The 21,084-nt window shown below is 34.0% G+C and overlaps 1 protein-coding gene across 1 annotated transcript; it reads left to right on the top strand.

Annotated features, from left to right (window-relative positions):
- The first annotated feature begins 507 nt into the window (after positions 1-507).
- LOC116584717 (leucine zipper transcription factor-like protein 1) lies at positions 508-1,942 on the top strand. Its single transcript, XM_032333417.1, is given in 2 exon segments — positions 508-864; positions 867-1,942. Coding segments are annotated over 2 exon segments (852 nt in total). The 5' UTR covers positions 508-636; the 3' UTR covers positions 1,491-1,942.
- Positions 1,943-21,084: the final 19,142 nt, after the last annotated feature.

Genomic DNA, 21,084 nt, shown 5'->3' with positions numbered 1-21,084 from the left:
TAATTTATTTGACAGAGATCACAAGTAGGCAGAGAGGCAAGCAGAGAAAGAGGAAAGCAGGCTCCCTGCTGAATAGATAGGCTGAAGCAGGGCTCTATCTCAAGAGTCCCAGATCATGAAGGCAGAGGCTCAATCCACTGAGCCACCCAGGCACCCCAAGAGAAACTCCTTTAAGTAAAATGCTAAGAGATAAAAATAGTTAAAAAAAATACACCAGAATATCTAAGACTGGGGGAAATTAAAAAGGTAAAACATGTATAAAAAGAAAGTAAGAAGGGGAAAGAGAAAATAGAGTGAAAGTCACAATGGCTGAGAATTTTCCAAAATTAATAACATCATCTTGGATTTGGTGGTGAGTTTTTAAATTCAATAGCAATAGCGTGATCCATGAAAGAAAACTTGGTATGTTAGACTTTATTCTTTGTGAAAGATGCCATTAAGAGAATCAAAAATAAATAAATAAATAAATAAATAAATAAATAAATAAAAGTAGTTTAAAATGCGGCCCAACCACCCGTGGTGACCCGGGGCTTGGCGGGGCTCCGCCTGGCCTCTCGGGCTCCTCTGGGCTGCGACACTCGCCGCCGCCATGAGTTGGGCCTAAATGAGCACCATCAAAATGCAGTTATCAATTACATGCGTTTTGCTCATTCAAAAAGAGGCCTGAGACTCAAAACTGTAGATTCCTGCTTCCAGGACCTCAAGGAGAGCAGGCTGGTGGAGGAGACCTTCACCGTAGACGAGGTCTCCGAGGTCCTGAGCAGGCTGCAGGCTGTGGTCTACAGCGAGGTGGAGTCTGAGCTCATCAACACTGCCCACACCAACGTCCTGCTCCTGCGGCAGCTCTTCTCCCAGGCTGAGACCTCAGGCTGTACCTCAAGCTACAGACCGATATCTCTGAACTTGACAACAGAGAATTATTGGAACAAGTTGCAGAATTTGAAAAAGCAGAATTTACATCTTCCAATAAAAAGCCCATCGTAGAGACCATGAAGCCCAAACTCGCTCCACTTAATGAGGGTGGAAGCACGGAACTCCTGAACAAGGAAATTTCCAGACTTCAAGAAGAGAACGAGAAATTGAAGTCAAGGCTGAAGACCATTGAAATGCAGGCAACGCATGCATTAGATGAGAAGTCAAGGCTAGAAAGAGCACTGCAGGATTTACAGCTCGACCAGGGAAATCAAAAGGATTTTATAAAAGCCCAAGATCTGAATGACTTGGAGAACACAGTAGCTGCTTTGAAGAGTGAGTTTCAGAAGACACTTAATGACAAGACAGAAAACCAGAAGTCCCTAGCGGAGAATCTGGCGACCGCCAAGCATGACCTACTCAGGGTTCAGGAGCAGCTGAGCATGGCTGAAAAGGAATTAGAGAAGAAATTCCAACAAACAGCAGCTTACCGAAACATGAAAGAGATTCTCACCAAGAAGAATGACCAAATCAAAGACCTGAGGCGAAGACTGGCCAAGTACGAACCCGAAGATTAAAACCCAAAGAAGATTTCTCCTGGAAGCCGCCAGCACGTGGAAGCACAAGCCGGTTCACCCCTCAGTCATGTATTTTGAAGCAGTTTGTTATATTCCCTCTCTTTATTTTTCTAATATATAGACTTGGCTTCTGATATTTAGAACGAGACTTCCTGTTCCCGTTCCCTACTTGAGAAGAGGGGAACCTACTGACCGACTCTGGCCGGTCCCCCCAGAGCCCTCTGAGCTCTCCTGAGTCTTCGTTCCGATGCAGTGAGAATTCTTTATTAGTCAAGAAGAGATGGGTAGGGTAGGAAGAAGAGTCTTAGCTGTTTGCATTAGTATGAAAAGCACCCGTTTCAATAAATGTTAGAGCAGCGTTGTCTATTCTTGTACGTTCCCCAGAGCAAAAATACAGTTATTAAAGAGAGTTACTACAAATAAACCTGATTTTTCAAAATCAAAGAAAAAAAGTAGTTTAAAAAATTAAAAAATTAAAAAAAGAGAATCAAAAATAAAACAACACAAAACAAGCCAAAACCAAGAGAGATTATTTGCAAAATATATGTCTGATAAAGGACTTGTATACAAAATACATAAAGAACGCTCAAAACTCAAAAATAAGAAACATTGAAGACAGAAAAAAAATGGTTAAAAGATTTGAATAAGCAACTTACCAAAAAAGATATGATAAGAGACAAGCTTATGAAAAAAATATTTAACATCATATGTCATTAGATAATTGCAAATTAAAAACAATAAGATACCACCACACATATATTTTAAAAGCTAGGATTAAAAAAATATTACAATACTAAATGCTGATGAGGAGCTTGAGAAACAAACTCTAATTTATTGCTGGATGGAATGCAAAATGGCATGATCATTTTGGTTGGGGAGAAAGTAGGGTATATGTTGTATAATTCCAATTATATGAAATTTACCTAATTATATGAATATAATAATATGAATTTAATAGATATAATAATTCTGGAAATGAGTGAAGAGAATGTGAGACTAAAGAAAAGAAACTACTACATATAAGCACCGAACTCTAGTTGATGCAGTTGTTTTCTACAGGAATACAGTTAACAGTTACAATGCTATCATATAGGTGTATCAGAATAGAACATCTAAGTAAGTGGATAAGGGATAATGGAGCCAAGTTTCTCACTGTTGGGAGTAAGAACATTCATTCTCTTGCTAATAAGAATGTTCTTACTCCCAACAGTGTTATAGCAAGAGAATGAAGCTGTTATGATCCATCTGATAAAAAATTTTGAGTTGGAAATATTATTTAGAACTCATGTTTACTTAAATATAGATGTAGATGGAGACATAGGAAAAATTTTTTTGTTTGTTTGTTTTGGAAAAATGTTATACATATTGTCTATATAATCATACAACCTATTTATACACATTATCCTATACACCTATTTTGCTTTCTTTTTATCTAAAATGTCTAAAAGCAATGTCCACATAATAGCAACTTGCACACCTAATGCCTCAATCTTGTTTTTTTATCTCATTCTCCAAAACACCAAGAAGGACTTCTTAAAGAAATGGATGATTTAGGACTGAAAATATTAAAGATAAGACTGCACCATCCTATAGTACTAGAAAGTGAGGAAGTATTTAAAAAAATCACAAAAAACAAAAACGAAATAAAAGATGAAGGGATGCAGGAGCAAAATGATAGAGCTTTCAATAGCCAGAACTGAAACCATTTGAGCAACAAAGGAAACCATAATGAATTATAACCCAACATACAAAATTAATATCGATGTGCCCATACTTATTTAAATAAAAAGACAATAAGCCAATTAAAAAAAATTAACAAATTGCTCATGAAGAGAATTCCAAATAATTCATTGAGATACTTTACCTAAGAGGAAAAAGAATAGGAAGCATTCCCTACCACTTTAGAGCGGGCTGTATATGTTAACCTTCTTCGAAAGAATGAGTATGAAAAGGGAGGGAAAAAAATAGAGTAGCTTTACAGTGGAGTAATCTGAAAAACACTACCTCAACAGGTGGAAAAGGTCAACATCAACATTCATAAATTGTGTTGATAGTATGTACCTTTGATAAGATGTGATGACCATAATCTAATCACAAGAAAAACCAAAGAAGTTTATATTATAGGAGAGGGGAATCCTTTGCAATAACTGATGAGTACTCCTCAAAACTGTCAAGGTCATCAAAGCAAGGAAAGTGTGAGAAACTCTCACGGTCAAGAGGATCCTAAGAAAATATAACAATTAAATTTTTGTGGTATGTTGGATAGATTCCTAAAAAAAATTCAAGGAATATTAGGCAAAACTAAGTAAATATGAACAAAGCATGAAATTTAGTTAACAATAAGTTATCAATATTGGTTAATTGTAACAAATTTATCATACTAATGTAAAATGTTAATAATGGGAAGAACTGAGTGCAAGGTATATCTTCTCAATCTAAAACTGTTCTGGAAATTATTGTATATTTAAAACAAAAAACAAAAGAAGGCATAGATCTTTTTTCTTAATATTAGAAATTTCATTTTAAGTTATTTTAATGTAAATGAGTATTTGTCATCTCCTCTCAAGACTTTTCATCAAATGTGAGCAGTGCTGCATGGAACATGATTCTTTTCCTTCCTGGGACATAAGTGGTTGTCTGCTTGAACTGAAGTTTCAAAAAAATGCGTTAATAAAAACATAATAAGTTGGATTTTGGAGGGTCTGAATTTGATGTAAATACAAATGGGAAAAGGACAATGTCCCCAGTTAAAGACTTTAAACTGCCAGATCTTCCTTCCTTTCCTCTGGGGGATATTAATTTCAATAGTAAAAATGTATTACTTTTGGTAGATAAGGCTCTCTGGCAAATTAAAAGATACAATTCATTTCTTATGCTTTTTTTTCTTCATTCAGGATTGCCATTTTAGCTCAGGATCTTACAGTGTGTCTGAGAGGCATGGTTTATTATTCATGTTGCTTACTTCCTCTTCTACTCATCATTTTTCTTCGGGATCTTTCAATATAGTCATGGAAGGAGTAGGGATTAGGATTAGATTTAAGAAAATATTTATTTATCTATTTATTTACTTACTTATTTTTAATATAACTATTGCTGCTATCATAGTTTTCCTGGGAATATAACTGGATTAGTGCAAATAATCCTTCGGGAGGTGTAGGTATAGTTTCTTGAAAGTCCTCTGTGCCCAAGTACACCGAAAATTTACTTCCTATAGGCAGTTTGAGTCTAACTAATTTTTAAAATCACTCCACCATCTTTAGATCTTGTCATTCATGATATACCACAAAACGTCATATTGTTATGTTCTTTTTGCACAAAGAAACTCATAAATTCCAGCTATGACAAAAGGCAGGAGTTCCGGCAGCACTTCCCCTCATGACAATAGTTCTTGACAATAGTTCTACTTAGGTTTCCAGCTTTGGAGTTGCAATACAGGTGCAATGCAGACGTCAGTTTGTATGTGCATAGGTGCACCGTACTCCAAAGAACATGTGGCAGGCTCTCCTAAATGCTCTCTTACCATGCTGTTCTTTTTCTCCAAGACAATGACTTTCAAATCTGACATACTTCACTACCTCAAGTAAATGTCTGTGGTGGTATAGGAGAGAAAAAAGAGAGAAAAAACTTGGCCTTTTTTTAAACCCTTCAGGGGTTGTTTGGAAGTTATTCTGCACTCTTTTATGAACTGTTGTTACAAACATTGGTACTTTAGCTGAAATGATGAGTCAATAGGAAAAGTACTTCAACATCCTGTGACATACACAGAAACTGTGTGATTACCATAAGCTTTACTGAGACTATATCACCTTAATAGGCCAGTTTGGTGATTAAATTCATAGCATCATAGTCATATGGTTGAAAGAAGAGAGTGGAAATGCAAATGCAGTTAGAAAGGGGTATTTTAGCCAGTGGGTGAAGATACTTGGTGAAAGAGGAAACACGGTCTGTGCATTCCGAGATACTACTAACATGACTGTGCTACTGGAACCTTAATTAAGGTATGTCGTACATATTCAACATTTCACATCCATTTGCATTACATGAAAATCATCTAAGATGACTGTGGAATACAATGTTTTTCCCTACCAGATGTTCTGAATTTTTAAATGACCTAAGATATCAAGTACAGTTTGTGAGGTCTTATTTTAAATAATAAAATGAAGTAATATGTACTTAACATAAGAATCATATAAAATGTTTGAGGGTGATTCTGAAATTAAGATTTTGAAATATCTAAGTTAAAACATTATAGATCAGGTTTTTGTTATTCTGTACAGGCATACTTTGGAGATTTTGTGGGTTTGGTGCTAGACCATTGCAATAAAATAAATAGCACAATAAAGCTTGTCAAATGGATTTTTCAGCTTCCCAGTGCATAAAAAGTTTATGTTTAGTTTACAATATACTGCAGTCTATTAAGTGTACAATAATTACTTTTTTTCTGAAAAAAATGTACATACTTTAATTTAAAAATACTTTATTGCTAAAAAAGCTAACAGCCATCTAAGCTTTCAGCAACTTTGTGGTCTTTTTGGTATTGTAATCTTTTTCTGGCAGAGGACGGTCTTGTCTTGATGTTGATGGCTACTGACTGATTAGGGTGGTAGTTACTGAATGTTGGGCTGGCTTCAGTAATTTCTTAAAATATAATAACATGAAGTTTGCTGCATTGTTTGACTCTTCTTTTTATGAATTATTTCTCTGTAGCATGTGATGGCATTTGATAGCACTTTACCCACAGTAGAACTTCTTTAAAAATGTGGCTGAGTCCTCTTAAATCTTGACACTGCTTTATCAACTAAGCTTACGCAATAGTCTAAATTTTTGGTTGTCATTTAAACAATTTTGACAATATCTTCGCAGGAAGTAGATTCCATCTCAAGAAACTAATTTCTTTGACTCATCTGCAAGAAGCAACTCTTCATACCTTAAAGTTTTATCATGAGATTGCAACAAATCAGTCCCATATTCAGGCTTCATTTCTAATGCTAGTACCATTGCTTTTTCCACCATATCTGAAGTTGCTTGTTTCATTGAAGTCATGGATCCCTCAAGGTCATCCATGAGGATTAGAATCAACTTCTTCTAAACTCCTGCTCATATTGATATTTTGACCTCTTCCCATGAATCACAAATGTTCTTCATGGCATCGAGAATGATGAATCCTTTCCGTAAGGTTTTCAATTGACTGCCCAGATCCTTCAGAGGAATCACTGTGTATGACAGCTATAGCCTTATAAAATGTATTTCTTCAATAAAAAGACTTGAAAGTTGAAATGACTTCTTGATCCATGAACTGCAGAATGGATACTGTGTTAACAGACATAAAAGCAACATTCATTTCATTGTCTATCTCTATCAGAGCTCTTGGGTGACCAGGTGCACTGTCAAAGAGCAGTCGTATTTTGAAAGAAACCTTTTTTTTTTTTCTTTTCCTCCTGAGCAGTATGTCTCAACAATGGGCTCAAAGTATTTAGTAAACCATGTTGTAAATAGATGTTCTGTCATTCAGGCTTTGTTGTTCCATTTATAGAGTACAGGCAGAACAGATCATAATAATTCTTAAAGACCACAGGATTTTTCAGAATGGTAAATGATCCCTGGCTTCAGCTGAAAGTTACCAGGTGCATTAGCCCCTAACAGGAGAGTCAGGCTGTCCTTTGAAGCTTTGAAGCCAGACATTGACTTCTCTCAAGTTCTGAAAGTTCTAGCTAGCATCTTCTTTTAATATAAGGATATTTCATCTACACTGAGAATCTATAATTTAGTGTAGCCACTTTCATTAATGATCATAGCTAGATTCCTAGATAAATTGCTGTGGTTTTGACATCACCACTTGTTGCTTCCCCTGAACTTTGATGTGATGGAGATGGCTTTTTTCTTTAAACTGCATAATCAGCCTCTGCTAGCTTCAAGCCTTACTCCTGCACCTTCCTTACTTCTCAACCTTCATAAAATTGAAGAGAGTTAGGGCCTTCCTCTGAATTAGGCTTTGGCTTCAGGGAATGTTGCGGCTGGCTTAATCTTCTATCCAGATCACTGAAAATTTCTTTATATCAGTGATAAAGCTGTTTCATTTTCTTGTCATTTGTATGTTCACTGGAGTAGTGCTTTTAATTTCTTTTTTTTTTTAAGAACTTTTATTTGCATTCAGAACTTGACTGTTGGGCACCAGAGGCTTAGATTTCAGCCTACCTCGGCCTTTAACCTGCCTTAATTAAAATGATTCTAGATTTTGATTAAAAGTGAAAGATGTGCAACTGTTCCTCTCACTTGAACAATTAAAGGCCATTGTATGGTTATTAATTGACCTAATTTCACTATTGTTGTGTCTCAGGGAGTAAGGAGACCTGAGGAAAGGGAGAGAGACAGCGGAAACCTGTTGGTGGAGCGTCAGAACACACACATTTACCAATTAGGCTTGCTATCTTTTTTTTTTTTTTTTTAAGATTTTGTTTATTTATTTGAGAGAGAAAGAGTGATATATAGAGAGAGAGCACAAGCCAGGGGAGGGCCAGAGAGGAAGACTTCCTGCTGTGCAGGGAACCCGACTTGAGACTCCAGCACAGGACTCCGGGATAATGACCTGAGCTGAAGACAGACTCTTAACCTACTGAGCCACCCAGGTGCCCTAAGTTTGCTCTATTATTTGGGTATATTTTGTGGCACCCTGAAACAACTGAAATAGTAACATCAAATACATGGATCACAGATCCCTGCAACAAGTATAATAATAATGGAAAAAAATTAAAATATTGGGATAGTTACTGAAACATCACACGGAGACACAAGATGAGCAAATGCTGTCAGAAAAAATCTCTGCTGTTAGACATGCCACAGGGTTCTCATAAATCTTCGATTTTAAAAAGCACAATATCTGTAAAATGCAATAAAAGCAAGAACTATAAAACAAAATACACCTGTAAGTGTTTTGATGACACTCAAACTTTCAGTTTGATAATTTTGGCTGTTTTATTTTGCAGAATAAAAGGAAGCTGGAATGTGGCGGAGTAACAATTGCTAATTTTTGTAAACTGACTGATCATGGTATAATTTCAATTTGCCACTCTCAAAAAAATGATGTCATTCATTCTCAAACATTATCTATTCAGCATGGGCTGTTAGTACATTTTATTAGAAGAGAGTGACAGTTTTCACCCCAGGAAGTAGCTTTTATCTAAAATGTGCCTTGCATCTAGCCGATTTTCCAACAAAACTGGGGCACTACAGGGGATTTTAAAGAATTCTGGCAGAATTCTGGAAACCAGTTCCATCGAAGATGGGGAAATTTTCCTTAAAATCAATACTAGAGCTGATAGTACAGTGAAAATTTTTTGAGGTACATTCCTCTTGGGATTTGTTTTGATTGAGCCCAGCACATTTTTATCCTGATATTTATTCATTTGGCCAGCAAAATCCAAAATATTAGATGAATTTTTGATCCTATGCATCCATGTGTAGGTCTGTAGAATGAATAATCAATGGATGCAAGTACTATATCGATGATAGAAACCTAATTTCCTCTAGTGTGTCTAGTTGGATTTGATTGTCTACAATTTGTCTACAAATTGTCTACAACTTGGTTGTCTAAAATTAAATAAACTAACTCTACAAGGATGTTAAATTTTAGATAATTTAGTTATAAAACCCAGAACAGACTTTCCTCTTCTGCTTTTGTGTATATATTGAACTAACTGATCCTTGAGTTATGAAAAAGTTATCCATGTCTAGGTTGATTTGTCAAATAAGTTTAATAGCTCCATTAAATAAAATATGATTAACAGTCAAGATCCACATTTAACTTTTTGTTTTCATTAATGTCTTGTTTTATTTATCACAGAAGTAAAAAGAAAACAAGCAGAGAATAAATTGCCTTCATTCATTTTCTATGTCTATTTGGATTTCTAGCTATGTCATTTGAGAACATCATACAGTCATTTATTCTCTCCATGTCTTACTTTTCAGTCTTCCTGCAGGGAAATTATTCTTCTATAAATCCCAGTGTACTATACCTTCTTCCTAAGCTTATAGGGAAATTATATGTATTAATGCATATAAAGTACTTAGCATAACTCCTGGCTAAGTTAGTTATTGTTATGATTGTTAAGTTTTTCAAAAAGGGAATATTTTTTGAATATCTATTTACTAACTGAATGAATCATATTTAGAAAGACTTACCCAGGATTTATTAGATAATAAGTGAAAATACTTTATGACCAATAGCCAGAGCAATTTTTTCTTAGGTTCTATTAAATTTGTGTTCTGTGTGCATTGAATTGAATGATTTTTGATAGTGTGTCTTTCTTATATACTGTGTGTGGTACCAAGATGTTTGCCTCATTCCCCTTTTAGAACTCACTCTAAATTATAGGGTTAAATCTCATATCACATAATTTCTTTAAGAGTTCTCTATTCAGGAGGGTGTTGGTACTCTTTTTAGTTTGTAGCTATACTGTAAGTCAGTACTTGCCATAGTAGTGCTCATCATCTTCTCTGGTGTGAAGGAGTGTGTAGGAAAATGTGTGATCCACGCTGATTGAATATATAGCCTGTCTTTTTTCCATAAGATGTGTGTATGTGTGCACTTGTAGGGGGAGGGGCTGTTTTCTTTTCTTTTCTTTTTTAAAGATATTATTTATTTATTTGACAGACAAAGATCACAAGTAGGTAGAGAGGCAGGCAGGAAGGGGTTGGGAAGCAAGCTCCCTGTTGAGCAGAGAGCCTGATGTGGGGCTCGATCCCAGGACCCTGAGATCATGAACTGAGCTGAAGGCACTGAGCCACCCAAGTGCCCCGGGAGGGGCTGTTGTAAAAGTTGCTTACTTGAGAAAAAATTTAGAAATTAAAAAGTTGCTTCCTTGACCTTAGCACAAAGAAACGAATGAAAACATATCACAAAGATATTTTTTTCAAAGTTCCTAACATCTCTTTCCATGTTTTAGGGTTCACACACTTGCCACCCTTTACCATCTTCACATGAGAAATGCCTAAAAACCCATGAGGAATGAAATTAATCATGCTTCTTCCCCATATGTATGTCATTATTCCAAAGCCATTCGGCCTGGGCTGTAACACACACATATATATAAGTGTGTGTCTGTGTGTGTGCGTGTTTTATATGTGTGTGTGTGTGTGTGTGTGTGTGTGTGTGTGTGTGTAGATGGACAGGTTAGATCTGATAGTTTTACAATACCTGTAGAGATTTACACTTCCTTCTAGAGAAAATAAGAGAAGATCCCCCACAGATAATTTTGTCAAAGGATGTAAAACCTAACAAAGAACCAGGAGTCATGTGTTTATTAACATGGGAGATGAATACCTAGAAATGTCTTTGAAAAATATCATGAAATACTTATAATTTTTATTTATATATAATGTATTATTTGCTTCAGGGGTACAAGACTGATGTGAATCATCAGTCTTACACAATTCACAGCATTCATCATAGCACATACCATCCCCAATGTCCATAACCAGCCACCCTATTACTCCCCTCCAGCCTCCCAGCAACTCTCAGTTTGCTTCCTGAGATTAAGTTAGTCTCCCTCCCTGGTCCCATCTTGTTTAATTTTTTTTTCTCCCTACCACCCACTACCCCCCACCCTGCCTTTCAAATTCCTCATATCAGAGATGATAATTGCCTTTCTCTGATGACTTATTTAGCTTAGCATAATACCCTCTAGTTCCGTCCACATCATTGCAAATGGCAAGATTTCATTTTTTGAAGTGACTGCCTAGTATTCTTACTGTTTATAAGAATATATTGTTAAGTATTTCATTGTTTATGCACCACACCCAGTGCTCCATGTAATACATGCCTTCCATAATTCCCACCTACATGGTGTGTGTGTGTGTGTGTGTGTGTGTGTGTGTGTGTGTGTGTGTATAAATTTGGCTATTGTGGACATTGCTGCTATAACCATTCCAGTGCATGCGCCCCTTCTGATTGCTACATTTGTTTCTTTAGGGTAAATACCGAGTAGTGTAATTGCTCAGTTGAAGAGTAGCTCTATTTTCAACTTTTTGAGGAAACCCCATACTGTTTTCCAGAGTGGCTGCACCAACTTGCATTCCCACCAACAGTGTAAGAGGGTTCCCCTTTCTCTGAATCCTCGCCAAAATCTGTCTTTTCCTGACTTGTTAATTTTAGCTATTCTGAGTGGTATGATGTGGTATCTCCCTGTGCTTTTGATTTGTATTTCCCTGATGCCTAGTGATCCTGAGAGTTTTTTCATGTGTCTATTTGCCATTTGGATGTCTTCTTTGCAGAAATGTCTGTTCATGTCTTCTGCCCAATTCTTGATTGGATTATTTTTTCTTTGGGGGTTGAGTTTGATAAGTTCTTTATGGATTTTGGATACCAGCCCTCTATCTGATATGTCATTTGCAAATATCCTCTCCTATTCTGTTGGTTGTCTTTTGGTTTTGTTGACTGTTTCCTTGCTGTGAAAAAGCCTTTTATCTTGATGAAGTCCCCAAGAGTTAATTTTTGCCCATGCTTCCCTTGCCTTTGGTGATGTTTCTAGGAAGAAATTGCTGTGGCTGAGGTCAAAGAGGTTGCTGCCTGTGTTCTCCTCAAGGATTTTGATGGATTTAAGTCTCACATTTAGGGTTCTTTCATCTACTTATAGTGTATTTTTGCATGTGGCATAAGGAAATGGTCCAGTTTCATTGTTCTGCATGTGGCTGTCCAATTTTCCCAACACCATTTGTTGAAGAGACTATCTTTTTTCCATTGGACATTCTTTCCTACTTTGTCAAGTAATTGGTTGACTTGGTTAACCATAGAGTTTAGGGTCCATTTCTGGGCTCTTTATTCTGTTCCATTGATCTATGTGTTTTTTTTTGGGGGGGGGGGGCAGTACCATACTGTCTTGAAGATTATTGCTTTGTAATAGAGCTTGAAGTCTGGAATTGTGATGTCGCCAATTTTGGTCTTCTTCTTCGACATTCCTCTGGCTATTCAGGGTCTTTTTGGGTTCCATATAAATTTTAGGATTATTTGTCCCATTTATTTGAAAAAAAAATTGATGATATTTTAATAGGGATTGCATTAAATGTGCAGATTGCTTAAGGTAGCACAGACATTTTCACAATATTTGTTCTGCTAATCCATGAGCATGGAATGTTTTTCCATTTCTTTGTGTCTTCCTCAGTTTCTTTCATGAGTACTTTATAGTTTTCTGAATACAGATTCTTTGCTTCTTTGGTTAGGTTTATTCCTAGGTATCTTACGGTTTTGGGTGCAGCTTTAAATGGGATCAGCTCCTTAACTTCTCTTTCTTCTGTCTTTTGTTGGTGTTTAGAAAAGCAATATAATTTAATATGCTATCTTTCTAATAAATTAGGAGTTAGAATATCAATTCTATGCTTGTTATATATAAAAACTTGTTTACCTAAATGTTGCATTTGCACTCAATTTGAGAGTTTTAATTATTGTTTTTTTAAATCATAGGACTTGGAAATATTTTTTAATATTAATGTTCATAAAAATAAGATTAAATATATTAAGTATAACATGTTTTAATGCATTGTCCCACTTTACTCTCTCTCCTACACACATACCTTGGATTCGTCTTTGTGATAGGAAAACATTGAATTATCCAAGTTAGTTTAAAAATATTGTAGAAAATGCTCTAAATATATTAGGACTAAAGAGTTGCAGAGCTGACCTTGCCTTATCTGTCTTTGAAGGCTTTTAAAATCAGTTTGGGGGTTTTCTGTTCTGTGAACTAAAATTCAGTAACATGTTTTTAGAAGGTGAAGGTCCCAGGCTAAAAACATTTCTCCTTGAGAAAGCTAAGAGTGTATATTTCTAAGTAGTAACTTCCAGACTAATTTTTAAACACTCTTGAATCTTTTTCTCTTTAGATATAGTAATGGCTTATGTTTAAATTGAATTGGATACTAAAAAGTTGAAGCATTTTATATCTAGACCTACTATTAAAATTTACCACTATTTTGCCTGCATTTTAAAAGTTATTTAATTATTAAATTATTTTTTTTCTGATGAAAAGAATATATCTCACATAACTCTTTCATGCACTCTGTTCTGTATTTTATAAAATGGCAATTTACAGTTAGCTTATTAATTAATGTGATTTAAAAGACAATTAAATTCATTAATTCATTTTCATTGATTGCCTGTTTGTATATAGCAATAAGTGATTTACTAGATAAGAATATAAAAATGGCTGATTTTATATATATATATTCCATATTTTATATTTATATTTCCATAAATATCCTCAAATTATACATCAGTACGTACATACCTATGTATATATACCACCCATATACATATATGTATATACATACATATATGTGTACCACATATACATATATATGTATATATACCACCTATGTATGTGTGTATGTGTATATATATACATACCACCCTTAAGAAATCTGTAGTCCCTGAATTATTACTTTTAAAATTAAGATACCTCTAATACAATACACCTATAGAGGAAAATGCATAATAGTATAGATTCTAAGTTTTAATCTAGTGTTTTTATTTGAAGTTAGAAAAATAGACTGAATCATAGTTTTAAGATGATGCAAATTTACACAGAAACCTTTGAATTATTTCAGTTCAATTCCAGTTTGATGACCATAACATACTTTTCTTTTAATTTAGGCATTTCTATATCTTCTATTCAAGATTTCACTTTATATCTCATTGATATCCTCAGAAATATGTGCTGGCCATACATACATGCATATCTGCTTTTGGAAACAAACATCTAAGTTCCAGAGTCATTATTGTTTATCTAAGGAATACCATAAAAATGTACTGAAAATATCCATGACTTTATTATCTATTATATTATTATTATATATTATTATTACTATATATTATATTATATATTATATATTATATATTATATATTATAACTATTATATTATTATTATATATTATTATTATAGAATTTAACCAAAATTCTATTCTTAGAGGGATATACTAAGAAAACAGTAATACCTTTTATTTTAATGTTTCCCATATGAGGAGTCTAATATGCCATATTAGGTAGCAGGATATATTTTAACACATACAATGCTTGGGTTTTCCTCAAATAGAGTTCCATCATAAAGCAAAAGTCACCTGACTACTGGATATAATCAGAACTAAAAAAAGCAGCTAAAGACTAGTAGATGAATCTTTAAAAAAAAATTTTTTTTAAGATTTCATTTATTTATTTGACAGCCAGAGATCACAAGTAGGTAGAGAGGCAGGCAGAGAGAGAGAGGAAAGCAGGATTCCTGCTGAGGAGAGAGCTGGATGTGGGGCTCAATCCCAGGATCCTGAGATCATGACCTGAGCCAAAGGCAGAGGCTTTAACCCACTGAGCCACTCAGGCACCCCTAGATGAATCTGTCTTAAGGAACTAATTATTTCTTCAAAATTTCCCTTACTCTTTAAGCCAATAAGCTGACGTAGTTTATCAGTTAAGGCTAATTTAATTTATTGGGTTGGATAAAAAAGTATGTAATTCATGGAATAGAAAATCTACCTCTATAATCATTACTGTTCTATATGACTTAGACATATTGCTCCAACCCATTATTCTGGTATAATTTCATTTAGATTTCAAGACAGATTCTTTGAAAAGGATAGCAAAAATGAAGTTCTTTCGGTTGGGAAAACATTGTGTTACCCATATGTCAATGATTAGTATTTTTTAATGAAACAGTTTTTATTATGTATCATTACAAACATATTAAATTCAAATCCCTTTTGTTTTATACTTATTTATTTTTAACACCAGGAATGTCACCTATTCCTAAGAAAATTTATAATGTTTATTTATGTGAATATCATCTGCAGTTACTAACCATTTTAAAATAGTAAATGCCCATCTGTTTTAAAATAAAAATATATCATATTGACTCTTGCAACCAGTTTCATTTGCTCAAAGTGTTACTTTCTTTAAATATCCTTATTTTCCTTTGTTTTGAGAACATTAGACCAATTAGCATTACTATCAAAATGAATTTTGCATGTTATATTTATCACCCTTGCAGATTTATAAGTGAAAATTGCTATGTCATCTGTGTTTATAATTGTTTAAGATCTGCAATAATAGAAAATTGAATGAGGTTACAGAGACATCATTCAGACTATAAATTCTTAATTTAGCACCGTAGGAGACTCAATTGTTTTGCCTTTTATTACTCATTTGCTCCAGTCTCCTACATTGTATAACTAAAAATGAAGTGGTTTAAAAGTTTATTTTCTCACAAATCTTGCCCTTTTGTGTTTAGACAGCAATATTTTATACTGAGCTCTATCTAATGTTTTATATATTTTAAAAATATATAGCAAAAAAGATAATTTAAAAATTTCCAGCTGCTTAAGACTAGCTGGGAAATTAAAATAAGTAACAATGTAAAGCAATGAAGATGAAATCACTGAATAACATCAAATTATCAGTTTTCAGATGTGTAGGGTTTATAATTTCTAGCAACTGTATAATCTTCAATAAAAAGTACCATGGAATAAGGGGAGGTCTGTAAAGGAACCAATAAAGGTTTGAAGCTCAATATGGACAAGTATTTCCAAAAATATTTCTATGCACAGAGAAACATATTTTTACAAACACCTTATAACATATGGTTCTAATTAAACTTTTTTCATAGCTCTGCTAACAACTCCCACTAAAAGAACATTGTGAGCATGGGGATTGTGAATTTAATAAAATGAAATTTCCATCAAATGAGATTCATGTTTTCCAATTTGGTAACCATTTTTTTCAATGAAGATGATTAATTCTCTTATCATATTTGAATGAATAAATGATATTTATTGAAGATCTTCTAAAAAAGAGCAGGAAACTACTCAGGAATGATGAGCAGTTAAGTAGTCACACAATAAAATCTTTAAAAATAAATGAGACAGGGCGCCTGGGTGGCTCAGTGGGTTAAGCCGCTGCCTTCGGCTTAGGTCATGATCTCGGGGTCCTGGGATCGAGTCCCGCATCGGGCTCTCTGCTCAGCAGGGAGCCTGCTTCCCTCTCTCTCTCTCTCTGCCTGCCTCTCCATCTACTTGTGATTTCTCTCTGTCAAATAAATAAATAAAATCTTTAAAAATAAATAAATAAATAAATAAATAAAAATAAATGAGACAAAATCAACTCTGCTTATTGGTTTTTTAAGTCATCACACAAAAATCCCTTGATAAATGTTTCACCTGTCATGTTTCAGCTAGTTGGGCTTAAAATATAGATTGTGTATCATAATTAATATTCACTTTGGAGAGGCCTGGAGACACTTAAAAGGGATTGTTACTCTTTATAGCAATTCTTTCCATTAGGACCTTCTAGAATAATGGAAACATTCTGTTTCTGTTCAGCCCAAAATAGTAGCCACTTGTAACATTGAGGTAAGCACTTGAATTGTGGCTATATCATGTGGCTACAAGACAGAAATTTTAACTTTATTTAATTTTATTTAATTTTAGCTAATTCTAGTTTAAATAGCAGTACAATCCAAATAGCATTGGAAATAACAAATCTCTATCATTGAAGAATTTTTGATATAAATATAACCTATGTATATAAATTAAAAATTAATAAATGTTTAATTACTTGGATGTTAATAATTGGTTAACAATTAGATTAACATCAAAACTGATAATAATAGCTATGATTTTGATAGATATAAAATTTAAGTAATTATACAATTACAATTGTGAACTCGAACTCATCCTTGCACTGTGCAATGGAATAGAATTTGCTGGGGAAAATGTTGATTTTGATTTAAATGTTTGATTTGACAAAATTTAAATATTGTTATAATAATAAATTAAAGTGGGGCTCCTGGGTGCCTCAGACAGTTGGGCCTCTTTCTTTTGTTTTTCGCTAAGGTTGTGATCTCATGGGTCATGGGATAGAGCCCTACATTGGGCTCCTCATTCAGGGGGAATCTGCTTGGAGATTCTCTCCCTCTGCTCCTCCCCCTACTCTCTCTCTCAAAATTAATAAATAAATATTGAATAATGAAGTTTTATTTCCTGGCTATGGTTCAAAAAAAGAAATAGTTATGTGAATTTGAATGACTTATATTCAGGTAAATGATCAGAAGTGAAATGGTTCCTGCAGGTAGAGACAACTAAAGAACTTCATGGATTTGCTTACAAGAAATCATTCTAGTGAGTAAAATAAAACCAGCTGATAAGGAAATGAGAAGACTTTGGTTGGAAAAACAACAACAACGCTAGACTTCGCAGTCTGCAAAACAAGCCCAAAACAAATAAACCTCTGAGATAACCCAGGCTTAAAAAAAAAAAAAAAAGCTTACTTAAGTAAGCTTTTAAACACTTATAGATAGAACACATATATAAATCTATCTTCTAACAGGTATTTATAGCTATAGTTTGCTTCTTGTCTGGTCCATGAACACCATTTCAATTGTGCTAGTTAAATCTGCAAATAGTGTTACTTTTCTGCTCAAAAGCTCTGTAGTTTCCTATGTCACTTAGCCTTTGCAACAGCATCTCAGGTCTTGCAAACATGTACAACCCATGACCATTCCTGCCCATTGCCTCTCTGACATCAACTCCTGTTGCCTCCATCCTCCCTCATTCTGCTGTAACTCCGCTGTCTTTCTCTGACAGCCCCTTTCATGCACTTACCATTCTCCTGACCCAGAGCTTCCGTCATTGTTGCAGCAGCTGCTGTTTACCAAAAACATCTGAATTCCGTATGTCCAGTCTTCTCTGGGGGAACCATGTGATTGTGTTTTATCAATAGGATGTGAGCAAAGATGATTCGGCCACTTTCAAGACTGACCCATTAAAAGAATGGTGTGCTTCACTATGCTCTTTCCTTCTTCCCAATGACTGAAAGTGAAATAACATACTTAGAAGACTTGCGTTGAAGGTAAGTTGTCAGTAGCATGGATCGTCTAATGAGAGCATGACCCATAGGTCAGGGACACCTGTCAGGGACGGTTTACTGTCAGATGGAGAAATAAAGTTTATTGAGCTTGAACCATTACACTTTTCAGTATCTATTTGTTACAGAGCCAGTATTCATTGAACTAATTCACTCTTAATGTATAATTGTAAAATATTAAAGTATACCTCTATATAGGTAAATATTTTCATAATGAATGCTTGTTTCAAAATGCCCCAGCTCAGTCTTTAAAATCAAGTTTATTTTATAAAAAATGATATTCATTGGAATTGCTAAACTTTGTGTTAAGATTTATGTAACATGGGCTTATTTACATAAGAATTATCTCAGAAGTCAGTTACTAAAAGCTCCTGCACTTCATTTTAGTGGTTAAAAAATTTTAAAAAGTATAATTTCTAAAAGCATTATATTAAAAATAGAGTATAAATTATTTTGTCCCACAAACTGCTTTCTTCTTAATGGGTTTCACAAGCTTTTGGTCAAAAAGGGTGCCTGGGTGGCTCAGCTTGTTAAGTAGCTGCCTTTGGCTTGGGTCATGAGCTCAGTATCCCAGGATGGAGCCCCCTGCTTCTCTTTCTTCCTCTGCCCCTTCCCCAGTTTGTGCACATCTCTCTTTCTTTCTCAAATAAATAAATCAAATCTTCTAATAAAAGGATTTACCTTCAGTACAATTATTTACTCATTCCAACATCATAGACATAGTAGTGTATACACAGCTCTCTGACTCTTGCACTTAGAATGGTGAGCATTTTTCAAGAGCTAAAGGTAGTGAGTCAAAAAATAACAATAAAGACATACTATTTTTTCAAAATATATAAATTCTATCTTTCCAGATTTCTTCATCCAGTTATTTGAACAATTACCAAAATAACCTATTATGTACATCCTTCTTTTTAGGGGAGAAGGTGAATGACACATAATCCCTGAGGTTAGTGCTTATGATTAATATATTATGTATATAGTTGAGTGTTATTTTATATATAATTTATTGTGTGTATTATTTTCATAGATATTTAATTAATGAAAATATAGGACACTTGTATGTGCTAATTATTTTAGAATTTAATTTTTATCTAATTCTCCACAATGATAAGTAAATTTTTAAAAAATTCTAAACTTTTAAAATATAATTTTAATATCAGTAAGTATAACATATGCTTGCTTAGAATTCTATTCCTTGGATTATTCTGTGCTTATGCATATACATGTGCTGTATTCTTCAAAGGAAAAAATGTTCTTATTTTTTACTTGTACTTATGAAAAATTCCAAATATTAACAAAAAAACCCACAAAATCATTTTAGACTATTTAGTATACAAATATCTACATATTCCTAAACAAATCTTTTTTCAGCATCTTTTTTAGCTTAAAACTGACATAATGTTTATGGCATATTTTAATTGACAAGCTGTTTCACCATCCTTAACACATGAATGTGTAATCATTCACTTACATTCTCCAATACAAAATATTGAGTTGTGTGGGAGGCTGGGAAACCAATTAAATTCATTTTAACAGTTTTAGTTTTTGTGGATGTAAGAATGCATATCACCATACCTATTTAAGTTTTATTTCTTATAGCAAACTAGATTAAGTGTTATTGAATGAAAGAATAGGAGCAAACTGACAGACATAAAATACCCAACTCTAAGACTGTGACATGGAGAAATATTAAAATGTTTTATTAATATTGCTAACATAATATTAGGCAGTGGTTTCAAATATCAATATCAAATATTTATTTATAAACAGAAAATGCTAACTTAATAGGAGAAGCAACTAAATAAAAATTTAAAAAGCCACACTAGCATTTTTATTTTACAATGAAATATTCTAATCACAAAAAATGCATTGCCTTGTCACAATTCTTAAAGACTACCAGTATTGTTCAGGAAGTGTGCTATATCTCATCAGTTTGATTTTTATTTTATGGTTTATTTTTGAGATTTCCTGCCAACTTGGAAGTTAAGATCTTAGAAGTAAGAGGTCATCCCTGTTTGTTTGCTTGCTGAAAAGAAATTGTCTTTCTTTTCCATTCAGTGCTTTGTAAATCTGCTAATATTGCTTGTGTATGACCTGAGCTACTGATAGACTCTAACCAGAATGCTTTGTTTCTCTCTTATGCGGCCTTGTGTCTCTCTTAACCAACAATCGCCTCTACCAAACCAGAGAGCAGCTCTATTTCTAACCCTTCCTGCCTGGAAGGAGCTGAAAATCTCAAGGGATATTTACTCTAAACAGTAATTCTCAATCCTGACTGCATGTTGGAATTTTCTAGGAAACTCTCATAAGATGGATGCCAGAGCCTCACCTCCAGAGATTCTGATTTAATTGGTATAGGCAGTGGCCTGTTCAAAATAATTTTATTAAAGATCATTTACTGATTCTATGGTAAAAAAAATAAATAAATAAATAAATAATCTATTGTATCTCTCTCATGCCCCCTTCCATCACTATAGGAGCTGCAAAATCAGTGGGTAAAAGATTTCAGGAAATCAGTAAGAAAATCAGCAAATGTTGTCAGTCTACTATTTAAGTAAATATTAATGGAAGCTACATTTCTTAGAGTTGAATTCTCTTTGAAGAAATAAAAAAACACCCTCTTGGTATTCCATCTAGAACAAAATAAGAGTATTAATTTAAAAAAATATTGGAGCATTTGCCCATTGGGTTTTCTG

Source organism: Mustela erminea, chromosome 2 (assembly GCF_009829155.1).
Source record: "Mustela erminea isolate mMusErm1 chromosome 2, mMusErm1.Pri, whole genome shotgun sequence".
In the NCBI taxonomy this organism is placed as follows: Eukaryota; Metazoa; Chordata; class Mammalia; order Carnivora; family Mustelidae; genus Mustela; species Mustela erminea.
Note: the sequence above shows the minus strand (reverse complement) of the source record. Positions and strands in the feature narration are given on the sequence as shown.